Raw genomic sequence first — 26,685 nt, forward strand, 5'->3', positions numbered from 1 at the left:
ACATCACATTAGCATTCACACGCCAAAAACATCATCGTCATCATCCGTCGCTCGCTGCTTTCACATTTACTGGTCAACTGAGGTGTGTGTGTGTGTGTGCGTGCGTGTGTGTGCGCGCGCACGGGCACACGGCAGATGGTGCATGACGACTGCAACGCTCCCAGCGGCGCAGCTGTCCAAGCCAATACACCCCAGCCACACACCTCTTCATCACGTTAAATAAACACCACAACACACACACACACACACACAGGCAGGCAGACACACACATCCGCCGCCTGGTGTAGCAGCCGCTGTCTGCGTTGCTTACCTCACACACACGCACGCACATGCTGGTTCACGTGTAAATAAACGATTATTTTGCTATCCAAAGCCCTTCATCAGTCTTGTTTTTATTTTTATTTTAATGGTTGGAGCGGTTGCAAATTTTTTTTAATTTTTCTGCTTTAAGTTTCTGTTCACAAAAAAAACTTGTTTTCTCCACTTTTAGTAAGAGAAGTTTTTGGTGAAACTTTGAAATGTGATTTTTTTTTCTGGTTGGAGAAGAGAGAGTCTACTCAGTCTCACGTCGGGTGTGAGTGTTGTAGTCATCATGTGCGACTGTTTTAGTCTCACGTGACAACTTTTCAGTCATGTGCAACTGTTTTAGTTTCACGTGATGACTTCTCTGTTATGTGTGACTGTTTTGGTCTCGCGTGACAACTTTCCTGTTATGTGCGACCGTTTTAGTCTCGCGTGACAACTTTTCTATCATGTGGCTTATTTAGTCTCACATGACAACTTTTCAATCATGTGCGACTGTTTTAGTCTCACGTGACAACGTTTCCGTCGTGTGCGACTGTTTTAGTCTCATGTGACAACTTTTCAGTCATGTGCGACTGTTTTAGTCTCACGTGACAACTTTTCAGTTGTGTGTTACTCAGTCAAAGTGCTCGAATGAGTGAATGAGCTGCAGCTAACATACAATAAATGATAACCGCTTTTGTGAAATCTCAGCACTGGGGTGGATGTGGGAGAAAGCTACGCATTATCAAAACAAAATCTAATGAAAGCTAGCAAACTGCACAAAAACTAAAAATTATAAAATGAAACCTGAAAATAAAAACAAAACAAACGAATGAAGAATCCCCAAATATTATAAAGCAGAAGATTTGATAAGGCTGCCAACTTCAGCACCGATGATGCGAAACGTACACACGTCAGTCAGGGACAATTAATGTTTGCGCCGTGTGTGTGCGTGCCGACACCTCATTTTTTATCCTTAATTGTGGTTCTTGTTTGTGTGTGTGTGTGTGTGTGCGTGTGTGTGTGTGTGTTTTTCTGGGAAGCTCTCCAAATTAGGACGCACCCTCCAATCACCAGCTGTTTACCTCAGATAGCAACACACACACACACACACACACACACCACCATCACCAATATTTGAATGCCACTGAGGTGTGACTATTACCACGTTTGTGCAAAAATATAAACATGCATGTGTTTCTACATATTTACATTGACTTATATGAACGCATGTACGTGTGCTTCTGAATGGGAAAGTTGTACACATAACGTACTTAAACTTATCTCAGAGCAACAACCCCCGAATCCCATTTACACACACACACACACACACACACACACACACGCACTGCAGCGCTCTTGACAGGTGTGGACAGGTTGGGTGCGAACAAAGCGCTGAGGATGGGAGTAGAAGGTCACCTTCGCTCTTGCCGCAAGACGACAGGGCAGCCATGTTGAAGCTGGAGGCCCATGCCAGAATGTCAATTAATCGACGGCTATGTTGATCAGCGATTCATCGTTATGACTTTGCTGAACTCAAAACAACACAAATCTTACAATTTCAGCCTGTCAACAGGATTGATCGATTTTGCCAAAAAATTGATAGATTTTCTGACAAATGTTACATAAACCAAAAACTCAATCATAGTCCATTTTAAATAATGTCCTCTTTTTGTAGAAACGGATACAAATTATTTATTAAAAAAAAAATCAGATTCATCGATAAAATAATCGACAGATTAACCTTAATTTGAATTCTAATTATTTTGGATTGAAGCCTCATCCCAGAATTGAAACCATAATGTTATCCATTTACACTGCTGACAATGTGGACCCGATCTGGATTCTAACTGGCATCTTTAAATATTTATTAAAAAAAAAAAAAAAAAAAATCAATGTGTATATTTTGGGTGGCGTTTCCATGGTTACCACCAGGCCACGGGAAAACCGCCGTTTGTCCCGGCGAGGACGTAACGACGGCCTTCACACACCTGTCTGCCACACAATCTCCTTTTGGCCGGTTGCTATGACGACGGGCGGGCGCATCACTGAAGGTAGCTTGCATCATTCATCAGAGTTGCGCTCGCTTGCTCGCTCGCTCGCGCGCACTCGCGCTTCATCTGCGATTCAGCGCTCGTCTCGCGATGCCTTGAAGCCGAATGTCGCAGGAAGGCGAGCTGACAGACTCGCTTGTTTCCTTTCCCGTCCCCCGAGCGCTCCGCTCATCTCGCCATCAATCAACACATCTTGGAATATCTGCGCCATACGCCCTTATACGCATATATATATATATATATATATATATATATATATATATATATATATATATATATATATATATATATATATATATAAATATATATATATATATATATATAAATAAATATATATATATATATATATATATATAAATTGCAGAATTTCACGAGTTACTTCAAGTTAAAGTCTAACATTTCTTTCAGATTTTTCTTTGTGATGCATATAATGTGTTTCAAACTGCCTCAGTATAGCGCCAACTACTGCTGAGGATGAATAAATCAATGTCACATTTGTTTCGTCTCAAGTATCAGTGGCTGGTATCGGTGGCCTCCATGAGTAGCCAACACCTTAAAATATAAAAAAACAATCAGTAATGGGTTTAAGGTTTCACATTCGAAGCCTTGGCGGAGGTTTTTTTTTTTCTTCTCATCTGTCACCTCTGAGGATGTGTTTAGTGTGCCTGTGTGTGTTTTCTTTTATTGTGCCGGCGGCTCGTTCCAGTGCAAAGTGTCTCATTAATGTTAAATGTGTTGCAGTGAAAGGGAAAATAAATGATTGGAGTTAATTGTAGTTTTTGATTAAAAGTCGCTCGGCCCTCAACTCATTAAAGCTCAACGTTCATTCAAAGCTTGCTCACAATGACGGCCGCTTCTTTTTTCTTTTTTTTTGCATGCGAGAGAAGAAGAATAGCCTTTCATCTCCCGCTGCTTTCACCTCGTTTCAATCATTTAACACATCATAATAATAATAATAATTTTGTCTCTCGCTTCTGGTTTTGGCTCTCATCTCCGTCATCAAGATGCACGAGAGGGACATTTGGTGACATTTAGCGGTTGGATTTGATTCGTTTGAATGACTCCAAGTCCAGCTTGCCGGAGGAGATTCATTTTCAAAACAACATAAGGAGAAAATAAATGTAAAACACTTTTTTTTAATGTCAACATTAGCAATTTTGTCCACTGGATTGCAATGGCATAATTTCCCCACCGGGTGGCAGTACTGTTCCCATTCAAAGCACGGCACATCATTTTTTTCCGATTGTGTCGATGACTTGCTACCACGGACGTATTAATAACCTGGACTGCCAGTCGGCTCTCGTGGCTGAAGCCAGGCGGCGGCCATCTTGCGTCGCCACGGTTACAGTTAACGTTTGCTAACTTCTGAAAACACCTACTTAGTGCACTATTTATACCGGGATGTGAATCGTGATTTACAGAAATGAGGTTTACAAATTTCGCAGCAATTTTTTTTCTCGATGGACTTCACTTCATTATCGAAATTAATGACAAATCTTTGAGTAGGAAATGTATAAATTCATTTTTTATCGATGAAATGTGCATTTAGAGCTTCTGCCAGACGTTTGTGTCATTTTCGCAATAGAGACAGAAAAAAAATTAGAAAAACGCTTCGGAGATATTTGTGTATTCAAATTAGGTACGTTTAGCGAGTGGCAACGTAAAATGGCCGCCGGTGGTTTCCGGTGGTTAAGTGGTTTTAGCAGTCCAGATTCTTGCTTTTTGATGCCAAAGAAAGGAAAATGTGCAATTTATCCACCAGAGTTACTTGTCAAAAGTTACATCATAACAAGAGACCACACTATCTTGGCCCGCTGCTCACCATGCATACCACCACCCGCACTACCCATATTACACCAAAAAGGTGGCAAATCCAGATCCGGAAAGTAAAAACCCTGCCACAGTTTGGCTTTAGTCTCTAGTGCTAGCTAGCTAGCTTCCTAGCTAGCTTTCATGCTGCTCATTTACCTGCTAGGGAGCTAGCTAGCTAGCACCCGAGGTTAAAGCCAAACTGCGGCAGGGTTTTTACTTTCTGGACCTGGATTTGCAACCTCTGAATTTTAATTTAAAAAATCCTCATAAATTCATGTGAAAATTGAAATATTACTTGAGTAAAATCCAAATTTCCTTGATTTTCTAAATATTTGTTTTTTGTATCGCTAACTAGCACCTGAGGCTAAAGCCAAACAGTGGCAGGAATTTGACTTTGTGGACCTGGATTCGCCACCCCTGTATTACACTATACGGTAATTGCCTTACCTCGAAAAATAAAAGGTTAATAATAAAAAGTGTCTAACGCGCACACAATCTCACACGGATGCGTGACTCGTATCCAATTGGTCTCATAAACCCGTTAAACGCACATGCAGGCACAGCATTTGCACACCGACTGCAAGCACGCGCGCGCACGCACACACGCAAGAAGAGTGCTGACAGTGTGCGTGTGTGTGTGTGTGTGCGCGCGCGTTCCGCTGGGTGATGAATGAAGCAATATTTCAGTTTAAAGCAGCGTCTCAGCACAGATGCTGGCATGGAGAATTGCGTATGTGACACACGCACGCACACACGCACACAATCGACAATATGCGGTGAAAACATAATCTCTCCGAGAGCGACATGGTCTGCTGCATCGCGAGAATCACCTGTCTGATTATACACACTTATAGACGCGTGCACGTCCGCAAACACACACACACGCGCGCACACTTAGACAGCGCGCACACGCATGCACACAAAAACTGCAGAGGGTTGTTGTGTTGTCTCATTGTGTTGAGCCAAAGCTGCCTGCAGGGCAACAGATTCGGTGCCAGGCAAGCATTATCAACAGCTCGCGCGCGCTCGCGCACGCACGCGCGCACGCACACACACGGGCAAACGAGACGCGACACACACCTCGACATTAACACGCGCAGGCAAATCATGTCAGCTGAGGGCATTTGCGAGTTGCCAGGTTGCCCGCAGGCCTGGCAGCACAAATGCACTCACGCACACACGGCCGTTACTTGTGTATGCAAATGAGGAGAATCTTGGGATGTGGCCTTTAACCCTCCTTTATCCCTTTATAGTATTTTTTTTTTATTACATATTTATATATATTTTTTTGCTCCAGTCGTCTAAGAGTGTTTCAGTCAAGTGTGTGTTTTAGTCTCACGTAACAACTTTTCCCTTATTTGACCATTTTAGTCTCGTGTGACAACTTTTCAGTTATTTGACCATTTTAGTCTCGTGTGACAACTTTTCAGTTATTTGACCATTTTAGTCTCATGTGACAACTTTTCAGTTATTTGACCATTTTAGTCTCATGTGACAACTTTTCAGTTATTTGACCATTTTAGTCTCATGTGACAACTTTTCAGTTATTTGACCATTTTAGTCTCACGTGACAACTTTTCAGTCGTGTGTGACTGTTTTAGTCTCACGTGACAACTTTTCACTTATTTGACCATTTTAGTCTCACGTGACAACTTTTTAGTCGTGTGTGACTGTTTTAGTCTCACGTGACAACTTTTCACTTATTTGACCATTTTAGTCTCATGTGACAACTTTTCAGTCGTGTGTCTGTTTTAGTCTCACGTGACAACTTTTCACTTATTTGACCATTTTAGTCTCACGTGACAACTTTTCACTTATTTGACCATTTTAGTCTCACGTGACAACTTTTCAGTCGTGTGTGACTGTTTTAGTCTCACGTGACAACTTTTCACTTATTTGACCATTTTAGTCTCACGTGACAACTTTTTAGTCGTGTGTGACTGTTTTAGTCTCACGTGACAACTTTTCAGGCGTGTATGACCATTTTAGTCTCGCATGACTCTTCAGTTGTGTGTGAACATTTAAGCAGGACAGATCTCAGACATCGAGCACATGCACGCGCGCACACACATTCTGGTTTCCATGCAGGATGAAGCCGGCCACCGCCTGCTCTTTGCTCGTTATCAGCAGCGGCCACGTGGGGAGGCAGGCGGGTCAAAGGTGATTGGGCCCGACTCCCCGTCCACCGGGCCTTTCTCACGGGTTAGCTTCAGTTCGTCATGCTCACTCAACTTGATTTCAGTTTCACATGCCGGGATAGCCCATTTTAGAGTGCCTCGTTGTTGCTTTTAGAGTGCCTCGTTGTTGCCACCGGAGACAAAGCAAATTTGGCAGGTTTGTTCACGACACTTCTCACCTTTTTCATTTTCCCGTTCCAGGGACTTCAGTTGTTTTGGCACGATTCTCGCGCCCTTCTTTAACCACCTTCTCTTCGCCTCCGCTCGTCTTCCTCATCGTCGTCATTCTCACCATTTTCCATCTGCCTCACCTTCACATGCTCCTCACACCCCTTGGCGGTTTGAACTATATATAAATTATAACTATATATATATATATATAAATATATAGTCTAGCGCAAGTAACCAGCGAAAGGGTCTCCGTCTTTACTCGGAAGAGCTCGTTTGGGCACGTGATGAATTGCGCTAATTGGCTGATTTGACCACGTGTTGCTGACTGCCGGCAAAACACGGTGAGGATGCCGATGACGCTTATCGAGCAGTCCATCGCGTCCGCGGATCGGCGGGCGGCGAGCCGATAAGCTCGGTAGCGAGCGACTGCCCCCCCCCCCTTCCCCCCCCCCCCGGCACAGAGACGGCCATCATCAAAGAAACCGCAACTTGTGTGTGACGAGTCTATTTTCTAATCGCAAAAGCTTGCGGGCCATTTTTAAGAAAGTAATTAGGCCTCGGGAAAGCTCGTTAGCTACGCTTGTGTCATTAAAGATTTCACCGGAATGAAAAAGAAACATGTCAACTATTCACAAGAAGATTTGATTTTGATTTGCAAAACACCTGAACGCACCACAACGAACTCAGTCGTGCCCACTGGAAAGAAAATGAAGAAAAAAAAAAGTTGACATGACGATTTCATGTCAAATTTTTTTTTTAACATGTCTAGCGCGACTGGACGCACTTAAAAGTCTCAAGGACCCATGACCAGAATTGAACAGGAAGTCAGCCATTTTGGTTTAAAGTGTGTATTTTTGGCAAATTCCAAGGCTGGATGTCATGACAATTTCATGTCAAATTTTTTTTTTAACATGTCTAGCGCGACTGGACGCACATAAAAGTCTCAAAGACCCATAACCAGAATTGAACAGGAAGTCAGCCATTTTGGTTTAAAGTGTGTATTTTTGGCAAATTCCAAGGCTGGATGTCATGACAATTTCATGTCAAATTTTTTTTTTAACATGTCTAGCGCGACTGGACGCACATAAAAGTCTCAAGGACCCATAACCAGAATTGAACAGGAAGTCAGCCATTTTGGTTTAAAGTGTGTATTTTTGGCAAATTCCAAGGCTGGATGTCATGACAATTTCATGTCAAATTTTTTTTTTAACATGTCTAGCGCGACTGGACGCACATAAAAGTCTCAAAGACCCATAACCAGAATTGAACAGGAAGTCAGCCATTTTGGTTTAAAGTGTGTATTTTTGGCAAATTCCAAGGCTGGATGTCATGACAATTTCATGTCAAATTTTTTTTTTAACATGTCTAGCGCGACTGGACGCACATAAAAGTCTCAAGGACCCATAACCAGAATTGAACAGGAAGTCAGCCATTTTGGTTTAAAGTGTGTATTTTGGGCAAATTCCAAGGCTGGATGTCATGACAATTTCATGTCAATTTTTTTTTTTAACATGTCTAGCGCGACTGGACGCACATAAAAGTCTCAAGGACCCATGACCAGAATTAAACAGGAAGTCAGCCATTTTGGTTTAAAGTGTGTTTTTTTGGGCAAATTCCAAGGCTGGATGTCATTAGCGTATGTAGTTGATAAATGGCGTTTGTTTATGCTCCAGAAGCGTTCACATTCTAATTTAATAATTAACATTAGAATTTAATTCCGTTTTTTTTTTTGTTTCCATATCAACACAACAGCGGCCATGTTGGCTCCCGGCATGCCTCGGCTCATTGTCTTGCTGCTTGGATCCCTTCCCCGCTGAGGGAGGCGCTCCACTTCACTGAGATAATAGCATAGCGCTGGCTGGAGTGCGCACACGCACACACACGCGCGCGCGCACGCACACGCACACACACACAGACTTATCTGTGCTCTCAGCATCTCCTCCTCCCTCCTCCTTAATCCCCTTTGGTATCATCCCATCTGACCTGCAGCAGCTGCACTTCTTCTTTAACTTGCTCTCACTGCAGGAACATTTCGACACCCCGGCAAAATAATCATCAAATACAAAAAAAAAAAAAGCCGCCTTCTTCATCTCGCACTGCGTCTCCACCTGCGCTTCTTGCGCTCTGCTACGTCGCTAATCTGCCGCCTCGTTTTGATCTGGATGCTAAAGTTCAGTCCAGTTCAGCCGTCAGTCACTGCTTCAGAAAATAATAATAATAATAATCATGTTTTCGCAATTTCAGTGATTATGAGGGCTTGTGTGGTAGCTTGACTTATTCATCGATTACTGTAATTGACAACTAATTGATTATTTAATAAACGATCAACTATTACTACTACTAAATCTGATTTCTATTGACTTCCATGAAAGCAGACTAATTATTGTTGTTTTATATTTTTTAAAGACATTTGCAAAGATCCAATTTTACTTTTTTTTGGGGGGGGGGAACAATCATCATATTTTTTGTCATTTTTGTCAATCACGTAATAGCCAATTCATGTGTTTCTTTTTGCAACAACAAAACAGTAGGAAAAAAATGGTTGAAAAGCAAATCATTAGAAAACTGAGATTCCACTTTATATTATATTGTATGGGGGGTGCGACCGTGGCTTTAAAACTATGGTGAAGGATGTTCAATTTCAATATTTTTTTTTGGGGGGGGGGGGGTATATATCACGTACCATATGTCTCATGTGCTTACTTAGACATAGATCACATCCACACACACACACACGCCATCACCATCTTCCCCAGCAAGATAAACGAGCGCTATCAGAACCACCACCACTGCTTCCCCACTACCCCCCCCCCCCACCCCCCAACCAGCCTCCCACGCTCTTCTCACTTTCTCTCCCGCCGCCATATGTCAGAATTTCCCTCCTCGGAAACACACGCACGCACTGAAAGAGATGCACGTTCCAACAGATGTTTCTCGACATCCCACCAGGAAATAGACGCAGCCCAACAGGCAACTGCCTGGTTGGACGCTTTTTTTTTTTTGCTACAGACCTCATTACTGTATGATTTTAGTTTGCCTTCTCCACTGCACGGCTGAAGCTTTCTGCAAATCGGCTGGCTACGAATATTTTTGTGGCCAGGGAGGACCCAAACGTGTTGAAAAAATTTTTTGGGGTGATGTCGCTGTCCAAAATGTCAAGTAGTGACAAATCGAAAGCATTACTTTTTCCTGTCAAGTAATCAGACTACAGTTACTTTTATGATATCACAAAAGGATGGGTGAACGGAACGCAACAACAGCAAAAGATTCATTTTCTTCAATTCAATGGACATTGGGCTGCTCCTTCTGTTATGCGCTCCATAGCCACTTGGGGGCAGTATAAAGCAGACCGACATTTGTTTGTTCAAATAGTCGCTGTTTAAAGCTTTATAACATCACAAATATTGATGCTAATTGTTAGCTTGTGTAAGGCATTTTCCATTTTATGTGTTAGCATGAAGCTAGCCGAGGAATGTGGAAGGCAAAGTTCTTTCCGTCTCTTTGTTTCACGTTTCGTTTTTTTGCAGTTAATAATACTACAGATCAACTTTTCCAAAAGCAGCGGGCACGCACGCCAGGCATGCCGATGAGCACCCACCTGTGGTTCCGCGTGTCGGCGAGCGCACGGTTGCTGGGGACGCGTTCGCTCTCCCGCTGGTTGAAGGCGTACAGCGCGTACGGGTCGTCGCCGGGACGCCAGCGCCGGGCGCTCAGGTAGCCGCGCTCGTCGAAGCCATCCAGCATGTCGTCCCACTCGCTGTCCGACATCTGTCCGGCGAGCACACGCGCAAGTTAGCGCCGCACAATGACACAAAGACACACACACACACAAATCCATTTCTTACGACATTCGCGTCATTGACGTTCTCGGCTACGGGCGCCGAGTTGACAGGGAATGAGTTAATAATAATGAAATAAATAAATAATTAATTTGTACAAAATTACACAAGCGCGCACACGTGGACTGAATAATCATAAGGATTTGTGAAAAAAATATGAAATTGACCTAATGTTGATGTAAGAGGTTTCAGCCCAACGGCAGAGAAAATTATGCAAAGCATCAATAAGGCAACAGAACAGCACACAGCTGTGTCACATTTCAACAAAAACTAATATTTCTGAAAATATGTATATGTATATATTATTTGGGGGGGGGGGGTAGAAGAGTCATATTTTTTAGTCATATTTTTGAGGAGGTAAAACTATTCAGAGGAAAAAAGCTTGTTTTAGAATTTGTAATTTTAATTTAATTTAATTTTAATTTTGAAGTATTTTTTGGGAAACTTTTTTTTTTAAACATGTTTTAAGGGGGGGACTTTTTTTTTGATAATTTGTGGAAAAAATAGTTAGGATAATGGTCACAATCTTAAGAAAAGACAAATTTAAAAAAAATACAACATAAAAAAAAAAATATATATATATATATATTTCATTTAACAAAATGGCTACAAATTGTAAACAAAGACATTTCTTTCTAATGCAGATGTGCCAAACTGCTGCAGTGTAGCACCAACCACTGCCGAGGAGGACTTAATCGATGTCAGGTTTGTTTCCTTAGGTATTGGTGGCTGGCATCGGCGGACGCCACGAGTACCCAATACCTTAAGAATTTGGCCGATTTCAGGCCAATGCTGATACCTGGCATTGGTACTCGCCCATCACTATTCGTAACGGACACGCGCAAACAGCGAGAATGCCTAAGCAAGCGACATGAACGTTTTCTGCACGGCCCGCTCGTCTCCTCCCACATTGCTCAGTCGCACACTTGCTGATGCCACACTTTGTCTAAATGGGCCCATTAGGGGGGCTGGGCGTGCGTGTGCGTGTGCGTGCGTGCGTCTAGTCATTCCCCGGGCAGCGGTAACAACCGAGCGTGAAGAACACGAGTACAAGAGAAAAATGAGCAAAAGAGGAGAACAAGCAGAGATGGAACAAAGCGGCGGGAAATGACAGACGACAAACAGGAAGTTGAAAAGCAGTCGGCCAAAAAGGAGAGCAAGTTCTGATTGGTCGACGCTGTGACTGCTTGTCATCTGTCATGTTTGTGCTGAGGCCATCAGGTGATGAATCATCATCATCATCGTCAGCATCATCATCATCCTCATCATCATCATCATCATCATCATGTTATGATGAGTCACCCTGGTGACAAAGAATCAAACGGCCGCCACCCGACACGGCTAATTGGCTAAAAGATGGATCACATCGCTGTCGGGTGCAAAACTCACACGTCCAAATATGGTCAACTGTTGTCGCAAATCGATACGATTGGCCTGTTTGTTTTGATGCAACATTAACCAAATGAATGTTTTGTAAAACTTTATTGTTTCCATTCATCAACTGCCAGCGACAAATATATCCGTTTGTAAATCGGTGTAATGATTAACGGATACCTGTAGAGGGCGGCGTTGCATCGGATGAGGCAAAGTCAATCTCAGCTTGTCACGTCATTTAGGAGGGTGGGAAATGCCAACACGTAGGAAGTCGGACAAGTGTCGTGTCAAGAGAGTAGGGCTATGTTTTAAAAAAATATATCAATTCATCAAATCGATTTTTTTTAAAGCCTGATACGGATTGATCAAACCATAAATCCATACTTTAAACAGAGGTGGCAAATCCAAGTCCAGAAAGTAAAAACCCTGCCGCAGTTTGGCTTTAGCCTCGGGTGCTAGCTAGCTAGCTAGCTTTCATGCTGCTCATTTACCTGCTAGGGAGCTAGCTAGCTCGCTAGCACCCGAGGTTAAAGCCAAACTGCGGCAGGGTTTTTACTTTCTGGACCTGGATTTGCAACCTCTGAATTTTAATTAAAAAAATTCTCATGAATTCATGTGAAAATTGAAATATTACTTGAGTAAAATACAAATTTCCTTGATTTTCTAAATATTTGTTTTTGTATCTTGCTGTTTCTTGAAATTTACTGTTCACAGGACTTTAAATGTTTTTTTTCTTCTTAAACTTACACAACATCTGACTTATTGCACTTTCAGGCAATTCAGATTATTTTTAGTTTACATTTACAATTAAAATGCAAATTACATAAAAAATACATAAATATATGGAGTACAAATGACAATATTTTAACAGATATACAGTATAACATATATATAAAAATTGGTATTACGTAAAATCCTTGAATCAAAAATCAATCATCGTGAATGATAAATCAAGTCGACAAGATGAGCATCAAAAAGTGAGCGTCGCAATGGTGAGAAAAAATGACGCAGTTCGCGTGAATGACGAATGGCGTGCAAAACAGCCGCTGATGTTCAACTGGAGCTAAGCGGCGACTTAGCATCGCTAAGGCTGCATTTTTTTTAATTGCATATTACACAACTAAAATAAAAAATAATTATTTTGACTTTGAAAGACCTTTTGTTTTGGTTGTTGCTTTTTTGTCAGGTGTGTCACAAAAGCAAACTAATTATGAGACTAAGTGCAATTTCTGAAGAAATTGCGTGGGAACGCTGAAAGCGAACGAAAGCTGAATGCTTGTGGAAATCTTGTAAAGTAAATCGATAGATGAATTGTGCTTTCAGCATTCCCACAATTAGTTAGTTTTTTCAATTTTTGACACCCTTTGGTCAGAAAACTGCGTTTTTTGGTGAAATCTTCGACTGCCGATTAATAAAACACGCAAAATTCGATTTGGACTTTCTGGTCCTCCAGCAGAGCAGCAATGTTTTTGTGGCTCGTCCAGCCTTATTGAGCTCAGATGTGGGGAGAACAAACTGGGTCCATCCACAACACACACACACACACACACACACACACACACACACACACACACACACACACACACACACACACACACACACACACACACACACACACACACACACACACACACACACACACACACACAAACACACACATGCGCACTCATTGATTAAGGCTGTGTTTCCGCGCGTGTGTGTGCCTGCAGCAGTGATGCTCGTTTGGGTTCGATATTGCTTTCTCTTCCAGCTAATACGTCTTTGTCCGTGACCACACACACACACACACACACACAGGTACACACGCCGCACGCATTTACACACACATTTTACAACTTAAGCACCGTTGCATTACTATTTAACGAGGAACGAGCTAATGCGGCCGACGTGCAGCGTCGTTAGCGATTGATAGCTAGTAGGAGTTCAGAACATTCACCGCCATTCTCGTTCCCCCCCGAGGCGTGCGGAAATAAACAAAGCTTGCACTTTTGTATGTTTACATCGCCTATTAAATCCGTATAATCTTTATTTTTTAGCGCAGGCGTAACTCCAACGTTGTGTGTGTGATTGGAGGCCATTTTGCGCTTAGCTGGCAAACATGCAGTTTATTGCTTCCCACTTAAACAAGACGTGAATGAAAGATTTGGAGCGAGGTGGCGACGGGGGTTAAACGCGTCCAGGTGTTGGCGCAATCTCCTCCTCGACCAATCACGTCACTTCGGCAGGCTTGCCGTGGATTTGGCCGCTCGCCAGTGGTCGCGAGTTCCCAAACAAGTAGAAATAATTTGTGCGGTACGTAACGTGGAAGCCAAGCCCAAAAATGTTCGAAGCAAAATGATAAAAAAAAATAATAACTTGGTTGACATTTTATTTAGCAGCGCCCCCTGCTGTCAAGTGAAAGTGATGTTATCGGGCTCGCACTGCAAAAGTCACCGCACCCCTGTTTTCTGGGCGAGGTCACGTGATGTTCACAATGTGAGCCTGATGACGTCACTTTCACTTAATGGCGCTATAAAAAAATGCCAGCTTCTTATTTTTTCACAAAAATCAACGAGTAGGCCTAAAAATTTCCTGCAGATTTGGAAAGAATTTTGACTGATTAGGCCTACTCATGTTTTACATTGCAAATGGCAGCATAAGACCCAGTGTAAGCGCAACTAAGCCATGTCTGCCATCTAGTGGTGAATGGTGATATTACAACTTCAACCTAGTCAAGTTGCAATTCGGCACTAGCAGATTTGCAAATTTGTGCTTTTAATTTTTTTTTTTTTTTTACTGAAAACAAAAAACAAAACAATTAAAAAATGTTTGTTTGTATAACTGTGGAAGAAAAATGCATGTCGCTATTCGCACGGGAATTCCAGGACAGGAAGTTGCAGTTGCGAGCGAGGGCAGGCAGCAAACCGAAACGGCGGCGAGCGGCCTCTCGTCGCCTGCCACTTTTTCCCCCATCGCGTTCTCCATTTGCTCGCTGTCATCGTCACGGCCTTGTTCCGATTCCTACCAGCTCGCTCTCTCTCCCTCCCTCCCTCCCTCCCTTTGCACCCGTCACTCCTCCATCCCGCTTCTCTTCTTTTCCTTTCTTCATTCTTTCTTTCTCTCACTCCCTTGTAATCTTGATCCCGACTTTCTGTCGTGTCTTTTTATCCTGCGCTCGCTGCAAACGTGATGGATGGCTCAATCCGGCATCGCGCGCGACACTTGTCGTACCAGCGCACGCACGTACGCGCACGCACACACACACACTCAAGCACGCACTCTCAATTCAACTTTATTTATAAAGCACTTTAGAAACAAACTGCAGCAGTGAAAATAAATAAAGATAAAAATAGTGCTGTAAGTGTAAAATCGCTGTCACACGCGCCAAAATGATTTCCAAGATGGCTGTGTGCCATCGGTTGACAAAATATGCGCGAAAAAGAGGACAACTGTTGTCGTTCATCTTGTACAGACAACGGTGGCGTGACACGAGTGCTCGTGAAGGCATCATAACTCAACGGTGAGCTTTTTCATAGAAATAGTTTTGAACTACGCGTAAAAGGTTCCGTGGCGAGTCCAAATCTGACCGCGGCCCTCAAAGCATCATTTTCTTGCTCGTATGGATAAATTGTTTTTATCCACATCAACTCCAATTAAGATAATATGCTAATGCATATTTAGAATGTAGGAGGCCAAGATTCAAACCCCAAACATCAGACGTGTGAGGCGGATATGCGAACCAGTAGCGGTTGCGAGCTTATATTTTGCAAATTAAAATTGTTTTTAAAATAAGAAATGCTCAACAAAAGATAGTTTCGTGTCCGCTATATGAGCTGGAATTATGATTTTTTTTTTTCTTATTTCTTTTTCTTGCTTATTATTGTGATTGTGATTCCCTATTATTGTGATTGCGGCTTCCAGCTGCTCCGAAGCTCATTTCCCTCGCAGGCGCCGGCTGAATAGCTCGCATTGAGGAACAATGGCTGCAACCCGCATGGCACAAACCAACCACAACATTAATAATCTCTGACATGTGTGCGTGTGCACGCGTGTGTGTGGATGTTGTGTTACGGCAGAAGAGAAAGTCGCAGCGGGAACGCGGGAAGTGGACGGCAACGTCCTAGCCAATCAGGGGCCAACCTGGTGGCCCCGCGTGATGTCGCAGACCTCCACCAAGGCTCAAATGTCATCACGTCAAATCTAATGAATCAATGCCGAGCCTCGCGTGGATTGATTATCTGGTGACGTGCAATGAGATTTTATGTTTACATTGCCGCTTAGTGAGCAACCTGGATCAGATCTGGATCAAATCTGGATCAGTGTTGTTTTTGATGACAAACTTTTTTTGCCCAACATGACAAACTATTCATGTCGTCTGCAAATAAAACAAATTTCAATTCCCGATATCATTCTTGTGTATCGTGAACAATGTGGGATCTAACATTGACCCCTGTGGCACTCCAACAGTTCTATTGCAACATGTCTATGTGTCGTCTCCCTCACTTGAAAAAAAGCTTTTCGAAATAGACAACAATTGAAATGACGTAAGGAGACGGACTCCGCTGAATCTGTTCACAGGCCGGCCGAGCGTTTTGAGACGCAAAGTGTCAAATCTCGGCGGTGAACTCGTTATCAGGCTTGAAAGTGTCAGCGTCGGTGCCAGCAGACGCGTTTCGTCAGCACGCTTGTCGCCGAGGTTGTTTTGAAAGCACTTTGGATTGCAAGCCGGCGCCGGCGCTTGCATCACTCGCCTCGCAAACGTTAGCGCGATCAGCACGGTCAACTTCCAGCTGAGAGCAAATCTTTTTGCTGTTTACGTCACTCGTGCGTGAGTTTAGGTTTGGAGATTAACGTTATTTTGCAAACACATTTAACGTTACGTTATATCGTCTGTTTTATTTCAAGATGACAGTTTCGTGCACACGATATTTTAGTTCAAACTATTTTTTATCAGAAATAACATTTTATCTTCTAGCTAACAGGTGATTGACTTAATAAGCGTAACACACTATAATTTTTTTTTAGACATACTGCAGCTAAACAAAAATATAAAGCAAAAATGTAAAAAATATATATTGGCAGTGGTATCTTCACTTAAGATGTCAAAAGGGTTTTGTGGCATCCGTTTTTTTTTTGTCTGTTAGTTTTGTTTTTGCTACATTTAAATCCTGATTCCTTATTTTAGTTTTTTACTACTACTATTACTTCATACATCAGAGCTCGACAGACAAAAGACCGACGAGCCAAAAGTCCGAGTCGTGACAGTCAGCTGTCAAATTTTGCCACAGGTGTCCCACGCGACAGCGGCAACCAACATGCGCATGCGCAATCAGGAGCAAACAATCACATTGGCGGGAAAACTGTCACACAAGTGCGCGTGACACAGGTGCATTGCGTGCCTCGTTAGCGTCGGTGTGTCTCACCTGCTTGCTTTGCGCCCCCGCCGCCGCTCCATCCCCGACACCGGCACCGGCACCGGCACCGACACCGGCCACCGGCACGCCGAACTCGGGCAGCCTCCTGCGGCTGAGCACCAGAAGATAGACGAGCGCCCCGAGCCACACCAGCACCGCGATGGCCACCGACGCGCGCCGGCACGCCCGCTTCATTCCCGGCCGCAGAAGAAGAAGAAGTGGCGGTGGTCGCCTCCCGGAAGCCGAGCCGAGTCCGTCCGACGACGCCGCCGCCACGGCGCGCTCATCCTGCCCACGGCGCTCGCCACGCGCCGGCAGAGGAAACGGGGAAGCGAGCGCTCGCCACTTGGTGCTGCTTCCTCAACTCTGGCGAGCGAGCGACGCGAGTGATTCCATTCCACTCGCTGCCCGCGTGCGAGTGCGAGTGCGAGTGCGAGCGTGCGCGCGCGCGCGCGTTTGCGTGATTCGAGACGTGACAGCGCCGCCTGCCGGCCAAACCCAATAAAGTACAATACGAAAAGTATTTCAACTTTTCTCGTTTCTAAAAAGCGAAGTGCATTCAGATTTAATAAAGATTATATTTTGTTAATGGGCAAATATCATATTCTTTGTGCTAAGTGAACTAAAGAACTGTAAGCCCTCCTATCAAAATTGTTTAATAGTTTTTTTTGGTATGTCTGAAGAACCAAGAAAAATAAGTGACATTAATGCTCAGTATTTGTTTTAATTTTATAAATGACAAGTTTTTATGTATGAATTCCCATTTTGTTCAGTTTATATATTCATTTTACTTTACGGGTTGTTGCCATATTGTTAATATTAATGTTCAATAAAGTGTGTTTTTTTAAATAGTGCCATACGAAAACACTTTTTAGTCACTGGGATGAATGGACAATTTTAAATAATTGTAATTAATTTGCACAATAGTTCATGTCTGTCAAATAAATGGAATGAAAAGTCAGTAGCTACACTGAATGCAAACTTGATTAGGTACTAGGACAAAAAAGATTATCCATCCGTCCGTCCATAACTTAATTATGCCCCATTATTTGTGGCAACACCCGCTTATTGACAGTATTTTTTCACAACCCTCTGTTTATTCACTTATTGTTTTTTAAACCCAGGTTATTTTTATGTTTCACTGTTTTGTTTTGTGTTTTTATTGAATTGGTCAAATGATAATGCAGTATTTTACAAACACATTTGGATTTGATTACATCTACAAACGACTTGGCGGATCTGTTTTAAAGTTCCTCAGCTCTAAATTAAAGGTAAACTAAAAAAGGTAGATATAGTTTTGAGTCTCGGTTAAGTTATACTGTAACTTCATTTGTATTTTTTCTTTGATCGCGGAAGGCGTTCCTCTGCTGCCATCTAGCGTTCTCCAAAGGAATGACATAGCTCCAGTTTGTGCAGGGACGTTTGAACTTCAAAACTGTTCTTAAATGCACCACTATTGAGAATATTTAACAAGAAATGTGCCAATGAGTCCAAGCCACAAATAAACGAATGGAAACTTCCTAACATGGGATAATTTGAAAATATTGCAAAGGAGACAAATTGACTTGTGCCGCATGTCTCCAAAAATAAAACAACTAAGTCAATCTTTTGTTTTCCCGCGTCTGAATTTCGCTTACTTGCGATGTCCCAGTGGGACCAAGTGAGATTAGATCTTTGGTAACTTTTCTAAACGACTGCTTCCTTGAAAGAAAGTGCAGCAAACCACATCGTTTCATCCAGTTTATTTCCTCATCAGAAAACGCAACACAATAAAATTAAAAAGGAGAAAATAGGATCGATTATTTCTTAATACGTTGAAACTACGCCACTCTATGCTAGGGTGTAAGTAACTCAAACCGATATATAAGGTTAAATAATTATTTGCTTTAAAAAGGTACAGAAAGATATTTTCTTGTTCTTCCATTTCTCATCAGCACTCCAAAAAAAAGAAAGGAAAAAAAAAGATCCTAACAACAAAAATCGGCAACGTTTTTCTTTTCTCCCTTTAGCGCTGCGGCCAATGGCCGCGGAGGAGGAGCTTCCAAAGGACGACGAGGACCAACTGGCCAGCTCCTCCGCTTTCCCGTCAGGCTGCGGAAACGCATCCTTGTGCAAACGCGGTAGCATCCTGTCCAAAGCGCGTCGCCGATTAAGAGCGAGGACACCACAAAGTCTTTTTTTTGGGGGGGGGGGGCGCGTTTGAGTTGCGTTCAAGTCACGAGCTCGTTTGTGTGATTTGGGCCCCGTCTTCTTTGATGAGACATTTTGTCCGATTTCTACCAAATGTTAATGACGTCTACTTAATGGACAGATGACGTGAAATCTTAAATATTTCCAATGTTTGCGGTTACATTTGTGGCTCGCCGTTAAACACCAACAAGCTAGCTTCCAGTTTCAATTAGCATCATGAAGTTTGGCTCACAAAGCCAAAGGAAGTCCGCCATTTTGGTTTCAAGGGGCAATTGTGTGCTCAATTTAGCCTTCCCCGGGGATTTTTTATTTTTTTTTGTAAACGCAGCCCTGAAGTCCGTTTCAATTGGCAACATGAAATTTGGCAGACCGTCAAAGAAAAAACAAAATGCCCTAAGACACAAAAAGAGGCCATTTTAGGGCCAATAATTGTCACGTGCGTGCGTCATCCTCGTATCAGGATCACAATTTGTCATTTTTGGAAAGAAAACAAAAACGTTGGGTCACTGAAGTCGTACGCTTGCTCAGCGGAAACGACGTACAATGGCGACCTTGATGCATTTAGATGCTAGCATTAGCGTTAGCCCGTCAATTTGAGGAAAAAACACTTCGGTTTACGCTCCAAAACAAGCAAACAACCCCACAATCGGAAAAGTAGAAACGACACCCCATCCATGAACCGTAGCCACGAAATACCCACAAAAATAATAATTAAATAAGTTAACAGAAGCCCTGGAGGAGGTCACGTGATTACTCGATTACTTTTGGTGAACAATCAAAAACTTTTGTGCGAGGAAAAACTAGTGATGTAAACTTTTTTTTTTTTTTGGGACTGCTTCTTTTCTTCTTGTAAATATGTTGTTGTCCCAAATTGCTGTGGCCATTTTAAGTGTCTCCCTAATCAAGCTCAGATGTTTTAGTAGGATTTCCTGACTTTTTTTTTTCTTTCTTCTTCCTAGAAGTCGTTTTGTGGTTTTGTGCCGACAATGAGTGCTATTTTGAAGTATCCATTAAGTATTCATTCCTCGTTTAAGGCCCCACAGTTCCTGCGGTAGAAAAAAAAAACATCAAAACATGCTGCCCACCAGCACGCAACATTTCCTTTAGAAGGAGCTAAGTACCGAGCATCGTGGGGGAGGAAGAGGAGGCGTACACGCATTCACTCACGACACAGATGGGGATGTGTTCGCCTCGAGTCCATGTGAGTCCAAGTCCAGCTCAAAAATGCCGCTCACCAAAGAACAAGTGAAGAGGAGGAGGAGGAGGAGGAGGAGGAGGAAGGAGGAAGGTGGGTTCGACCTGAGAGAGAAGACGGCGAAAGTTCTGCGCAACTTCCTGTTGGTTGGGGAATCTCGTGCGAGTGGACGAGAAACCAATGGGGGAGGAGGGGTTAAGGCTGCGTGAGTGTGAGCGGCGTCCGGGTCCAAAGTGGCTCCTCCTCCTCCTCCTCCTCCTCCTCCTCTTCCTCCTCCTCTTCCTCCTCCCCACGCCTCTGCGTTCCTCGCCGTGCGTGCATCCATCAGGAGCACTCCTCGCCGATGCGCTGGCACGAGCGGCCCACCTTGCGGTCCAGCTTGACCATCTTGAGGACGGCCTCCTCGCGCCCGCGCCCAAGATGGTCGAAGAGGCAGTCGTGCTGCTCGGGGAGCCGGTGCAGCATGCAGAACACGTAGCCTGGAACGCAACAAAACGCTCAGTAACTCCGGTACCGACGTCACATCAGCGGTCAAAATAAGTAGAAGGCCGTTTTTGACTTGGTAAAGGTCGACTTTAAAAAAAATAGGTCAACTACAATTTTTTGTCTTGAAGCTCCGACGGAACCACGCTTGGGTTGTCCATGTTTTATATACGTACTTTTTTTTTTGCAGATGCACACAGTAGTGGGTTTTTATTTCTTCTGTTAGTGCACCATCTAGTGGACGAATGGCAAATGTCGTTTGTCTGCTTAAAAACAGCTTGCATAGTACTTAGTGTGTTTTTATTAAAGACAATACAGCACATTGAGCTTCCCCAAAACACAGGAAAGGAAGTTCTGAATGTCATAAAACACACTTTGGCTGTTAAAACCTAGTCTCACTAGGTTTTAGGTGTTCATCATTTAACCAGTAGAGGGCAGACATGCACTAAACATGGCCAGAAGAAGACAGGAACAGGAAGTGATTGATCTCATGTAGCTAACAGCTAGCTAGCTCCACCCTTGTTTAGTCATTGAATAATGTGGAAGTATCGTCTTTAAGTGACTTTTAAGACACTATTACATGTGTAATATAGATATAATGATGTGTGTGTGTGTACTAAATGGTAGTGTTTGATTACCTCAAGTGGTATTGACTAGCGCTCTAATGCTAATCGCAATTGCTAACCGTTTAGCACAGGCTCATTTTGTTGCTGTTAATACATATGGATAGAAGATAATAAATTATGAGTACATATATCCACTCAATCAATTAAACTTACATCCAACCTTAGTGGATTAAAAAATAACTTGTTACTAGTAGTAGTAAATACCGTATATTAATTTATTTAGTAGACCCATAAAAATAAAAAAAAGTTTCAAGAAGCCATGCCTGATAAGACACAGGAAGTCCGCCATTTTGGGTTAAAGCAGCCATTTCGGCTTGGCTATTCCCAAGTGTCCTTTGATTTTTCTGGGTTTTACAAGTCACACTTGGCAACATGAAATTTGGTAGACTTGTCTGTCAAAATAGACCCAGAAAAAGCTTCAAGGCGCCATGGCCGAAAAGGCACCCGTTGCGTACCTTTGACAAATGACAGCGACATCATTTGGGCAAAATGTGATGCGTGTACTGACCACAACGACAGGAGCCGAGTTCCTGCTGCACCAACTCCAGTTTGCTTTGGCAGCTGTAGCAGCGCCGGCGGTTCTTCTGCTTGGGCGTGCCGCCCGCTTCCCCCTCCTCGCCGCCGCCGACTTCTTCTTCTTCTTCTTCTTCTTCTTTCGCCTCGACCCGCGGCCGCTTCGCCGGCGTGACCTCGCTCTCCGGAGCGGAGGCTGTGAACGTGGCGGGAGAGAAGAAAGGAGGAGTTAAGTGCGGATTTGCCGGGTAGGGCCTGAGCAGATTGGAGGTGGAGCGCGTACCCGACTCTCGAGGACGTTTTGTGGGCGTGCGCATCGTACCCTGCGCCATCACTGTCGATGACACATCTGAAAAAAAAAAAGACACGTTTATGTATTTTATGCACATGATTCGTCGATGCGGTTTTTCTGGTGTGCTTGCTTGCCTATAGAGGACAAAAACTGCCAAAATTAAAAATAAATAAATGAATAAAAGTGAAAATAAAAACAGATGTAAAAAAAAAAATGTAATACAAAACAATAAATATAAATGGAAATAAAAACAATATATATATATATATATCCATAAATAAATAAAATAAATACAAAAATAAATGTGGAAATAAATGCAAAAATATATAAACAGAATTTAATATCAATCAATAAATAAAAACGCTCTGCTCTCACTTTTATTTACTGCAGACGCTCTGTCAGGACGACAGCGGCAGCGGAACCCAACACCAAGACAAACTTAGGACCGCCCCCTCATTTGAATAACATTTTGACATGACAGAGCGTCTGCAGCATGAAATAAATAAATGTGAGAGCAGAGCGTTATGTATTGATTCATATTTAATTCCATTTATATATATATTTTTTGGTATTTATTTCCACATTTATTTTTATTTTTTCAATCTTGTTTTTTATTTTTACTTTTATTTATTTATGTTTGTATATATATTGTTTTTATTTCCATTTATATTTATTTTTTTGTATAAAATTTTGGAATTATATTTTTTCTACCCATTTTTTATTTTCACTTTTATTCATTTATTTATTTATTTATTTGACATTTTGTCAGTTTTGCTCCTCCATACTTACCCTCCCTGGAAGCGGCGAACAGCGGCGAGGGCTCCTCGGCAGCCGGCGGCTCCGTGGTAGTGGGCGCGGACAAAGATGGCAACGTTGACGACGATATCGATGGACTCTTGTTGGCGGGGGTGGCGCTGGCGGTGCTGCTGGTGACGGCGGCAGCGGTAATCTCGCTGCTGCTGCTGCTACTAGTGAAGACGGTCGTCTGGCTGTCCTCGCCCGGCTGCTTCTTCTGGATGTCTGCAGCGTGGACGGGAGCAAGACAAAAAAATAGAAGTGTGATTTTTTTTCATTCATTTTCACTTCAGAATCTTTTTTTACGACACTTTCCAGAAACGACTGCACTAAGAGTGAGCAATATTCAAGATATTGAAAGTTTGAAACTATTATTTCTCTTCAAATATGTTCTTTAGAACAGTGCGCAAGTGGTTAGCAGAGCCGCCTCACAGTTACAGTCCTGCTCACTGCTATTGGCACCCCTTCGTTTTTTGCATTATCTCTACAATATCTTTGGAAATAAATGGAAATGTACCAAATTTATATCATCACAACCTTTTAATTGGACGTCCAAAGTAAGTAAAGTAGTAGGACGTGTCCCCCTAGAATGTCTTGATAATTCTCTGATTTCACGATTCCTGTCCAGTATCAGATGTAGCAAAGCAGCCCCACAGAATGATGGCTCCTCCACCATGCTTAACTGTAGGGAGGGTGTTCTTTTCCTTGGAACCGTCATTGCGCTGTCTGTAATAAAACTGTTGCCGTGCTTTATTTTTGTTTCATCCGTCCACAGAACATTCCCAAAAGAATTGTGGTTTGTCCAGGTACTCCTTAGCAAAAGTTAGCCATTCTTTTTTTAAATGTCGTTCTCAGGAATGGTCCTTCACCCACAAGTCATATTTTTGGTTCAGTGTGTGGCGTATGGTACATGTTGAAACCATGACTGTTCCAGGTTGGCTTTCAGGTCTTTGGATGTTTAACGTGGTGTTTTTTTTTTTCCACCATTCGCACCAACCGTTGAAGACTTCCGTCATCCGTAAAAAAAAAAAAAATGTTATTTGGTCTTAAGTTCTCTATAAAAAAATATATATATTTTAGTTGATTATTTTTTTCCAGAAGATATTCCACATTATGAATCTTCATGGGCGCCAATAACGGCGAGCAGGACTGTATGAGATTCTCGGCTCAAGTGTCACGACGAGATTGATCGAACATGAACTTTTTTTTGAAGCTCCTCAACAGGTGTTCCTAATATTATGGCAAGTGTATAAAGAGGTTGAATGAGCTTACCAGCAAAACACTTGGAACACCGATTCATGGTCTTACTGGACCTGCACACACGCACACACAAAAACAATCATTGTTAGTATCGGTATGCGTCAATATTGACAAGTTTCATTTGAGTGTGTATTTGTTTTCCCTGACACCAGTTTCAACAATTGATGTGAAAATTGACATCATTGGACGTATTAAAATGTCTTAAGGACAAATGCCTGACATGGAACAGGAAGTCGGCCATTTTGGTTTGAAGCACCCATCTAGGGTGAATTCCAGCTATTATAAAACATACTCCTACTAACATGACTAGCGATGGAATGCTGAAACTGCAGAAATTAAACTCACTAAAATTACACTTTTTTTTTTTTAAAGTCATGAAAACACGCTAAGCAGCTATTACCGGTAATTTGGTTATTTTCAAGAATTCTATAAAAGGGTCATGTGTAAATTTAGCCCATGGGCACGCTCCCTTGTGGTTGCAGTTGACACCTTGCGATCACGTGTGTCACCTGACGTTGACGACAGGTGTGCTGTCGGTTCAACTGACATACATCGCAGATCAAAGGCAGCGGGACAACTGTCTTTCTCTCCCTCTCTCTTATTCTTCAGTCCTATAAAAAGATCAAGGAACATCATATGGACTCCAAAAAGCAATGAATTCAACTGAGGGTCCTCCCAGCAGCCGCTTGGGGGCACACTTGCACAGTTTCCACCTAGATGAATTGCTATGATATGCTGCCATGTATTTACATGATTTACAGCATTTTTATTGTCATTATAAAGCTGGATGGTTGACAACATCTGGTCATGATTCCCACACATCATTTGAATAATTCATAAAACCGGAAGAAAGGCTCAAATGCTGCTTGATGACGTATGCAGGCTGTGAATCATGTCCGGTATGCAACATACTGTTACCGTACATCCACTTTGACGTGACACAAAAAACCACAAAAGCAGTCAAATGACGGGAAATGAAGATATTTAGAACCTCGACATAAAGTCAAGTGAGCAATTTCTTTCCCAAATCTAAAAGGAGAAGTTGTCGTTGTGAGAGCAGCAACAGGGCTGCCTTTAAAAGGAACCTGCTGCTGCCAATAAATCATCTTCTGCGTGGGCACGTCACCTAGCAAATGTCTTCAAACGCCACCCCCCCCAAAAAAAAAGCCGTCCGGCGGCCAACCGGGCCCAAAAGTTGCTAAACGGCTGACATTGAACCGCTTTTCAGCAAGCACGCAGGCAGACAGTCAGTCAGTCAGTCAGGTTTATTTATTAGCCAAGTTCCCAACCCCCCACCCTCGGCCTGTTCAACCGAACAACAACAATGGGCGACTTGAGTCCGTTGGAAGGATTTCATCGTCTCATTGCGAGGCGGCCGACTGGGCAGAACTTACCCCCAAAAGCCGCACGGACACCGGGGAGGGAGGCCGGGCGTCTTGCTTCTCTCGCTGGTGTCGCCCATGGCAGGAGGCTACGCGAGGCCGGGGATGAGTCTGGGGCCTGCTCGCTCGCTGGAGCCTACCCCCAAAAATTAAAAGGGGGGGAAAAAAACGAAAACGCGACGCGGACGAGAACAAAACGTCCTCGCCCGGTTGAACAATCCTTTGGGGGGGGGGGGGAAATGTGAGCCGTAAAAATGTGGGTCTCGCTTTGAATCGCCAAAATGACTCCGTTTGAAGAGCAATAATTGAAAGGCACTCAGTGCAATCAGCTGGACGTGTGGACGTTCGAAACGACCATCAAACCGAGGAAGGGGTAATCCGTGTTCAAACACAATCCGTCGAAAAACTCCACAGCCTTCCGTCGAGTGGCCCAAAAAAAAAAGAAGCGATTTAAAGAGACGTTGAAGTCGTGGGAGGGCGTTTGCCGAGAAGAGATAAATAGACTCGGCGAGGCCGGCCCAAGCCGTCGGGGACAACCCCTCCCGTTAAATGGTGTGAACCGAACTGGGCCGGAAACGCGTCCAGCAAGACCAAAAATGACAACACGAACAAGACCACCTACAAAATGAGCCAATGTCAGGAAATAATGCGACATTTGTTGCCATGATCGACTAAAAATGTCATTCAAGCTGCTCTTCTTCTACGGCTGCTAGTTTAGCTTAATCATTCAAACCGATAGGATCCTAAACTTTGTCAAAGTGACAAAAGTGCATATCCGTTTAATGTTTAATAATTCTACTAGATAATCAAATTGATACTGGGCGAAGATGGGCCTTCTTTAGCA

The 26,685-nt window shown here is 43.0% G+C and overlaps 2 protein-coding genes across 5 annotated transcripts in view; both read right to left on the reverse strand.

The window, feature by feature from the left end:
• Positions 1 to 17,509, reverse strand: part of galnt14 (UDP-N-acetyl-alpha-D-galactosamine:polypeptide N-acetylgalactosaminyltransferase 14 (GalNAc-T14)) — a 49,833-nt gene extending 32,324 nt beyond the window's left edge. For both annotated transcript variants that reach the window (XM_086061578.1, XM_086061577.1), the window contains exons 1-2: positions 17,115 to 17,509; positions 10,098 to 10,267 (exon numbers count right to left, since the gene is read on the reverse strand). In XM_086061578.1, coding sequence (XP_085917704.1) covers positions 10,098 to 10,267; positions 17,115 to 17,300 — 356 coding nt within the window. In that variant the 5' untranslated portion in view covers positions 17,301 to 17,509. The remainder of the gene's footprint in view (positions 1 to 10,097; positions 10,268 to 17,114) is intronic.
• A 1,323-nt stretch (positions 17,510 to 18,832) lies between these two features.
• LOC147158888 (AN1-type zinc finger protein 3-like) lies at positions 18,833 to 26,513 on the reverse strand. Of its 3 annotated transcripts, XR_015090801.1 has the most exons (7): positions 25,854 to 26,513; positions 24,472 to 24,512; positions 23,194 to 23,424; positions 22,396 to 22,461; positions 22,108 to 22,308; positions 20,417 to 20,969; positions 18,833 to 20,341 (listed from the first exon to the last, which is right to left on the reverse strand). XR_015090801.1 is itself a non-coding variant. In XM_086061036.1 (6 exons), the coding sequence occupies exons 1-6, from the start codon at positions 25,919 to 25,921 to the stop codon at positions 20,815 to 20,817; spliced, it is 762 nt and encodes a 253-aa protein (XP_085917162.1). In that variant the 5' UTR covers positions 25,922 to 26,513; the 3' UTR covers positions 18,833 to 20,814. The 3 variants fall into 3 exon arrangements, 2 of the variants coding, with proteins under 2 accessions (XP_085917162.1, XP_085917163.1); XM_086061036.1 differs by having other exon boundaries at positions 18,833 to 20,969; XM_086061037.1 differs by lacking the exon at positions 25,854 to 26,513 and adding an exon at positions 24,969 to 25,802 and having other exon boundaries at positions 18,833 to 20,969.
• Between the last annotated feature and the right edge of the window lie 172 nt (positions 26,514 to 26,685).

Source organism: Leptonotus elevatus, chromosome 18 (genome assembly GCF_054856555.1).
Source record: "Leptonotus elevatus isolate MCC_2025b chromosome 18, RoL_Lele_1.0, whole genome shotgun sequence".
Lineage (NCBI taxonomy): Eukaryota > Metazoa > Chordata > Actinopteri > Syngnathiformes > Syngnathidae > Leptonotus > Leptonotus elevatus.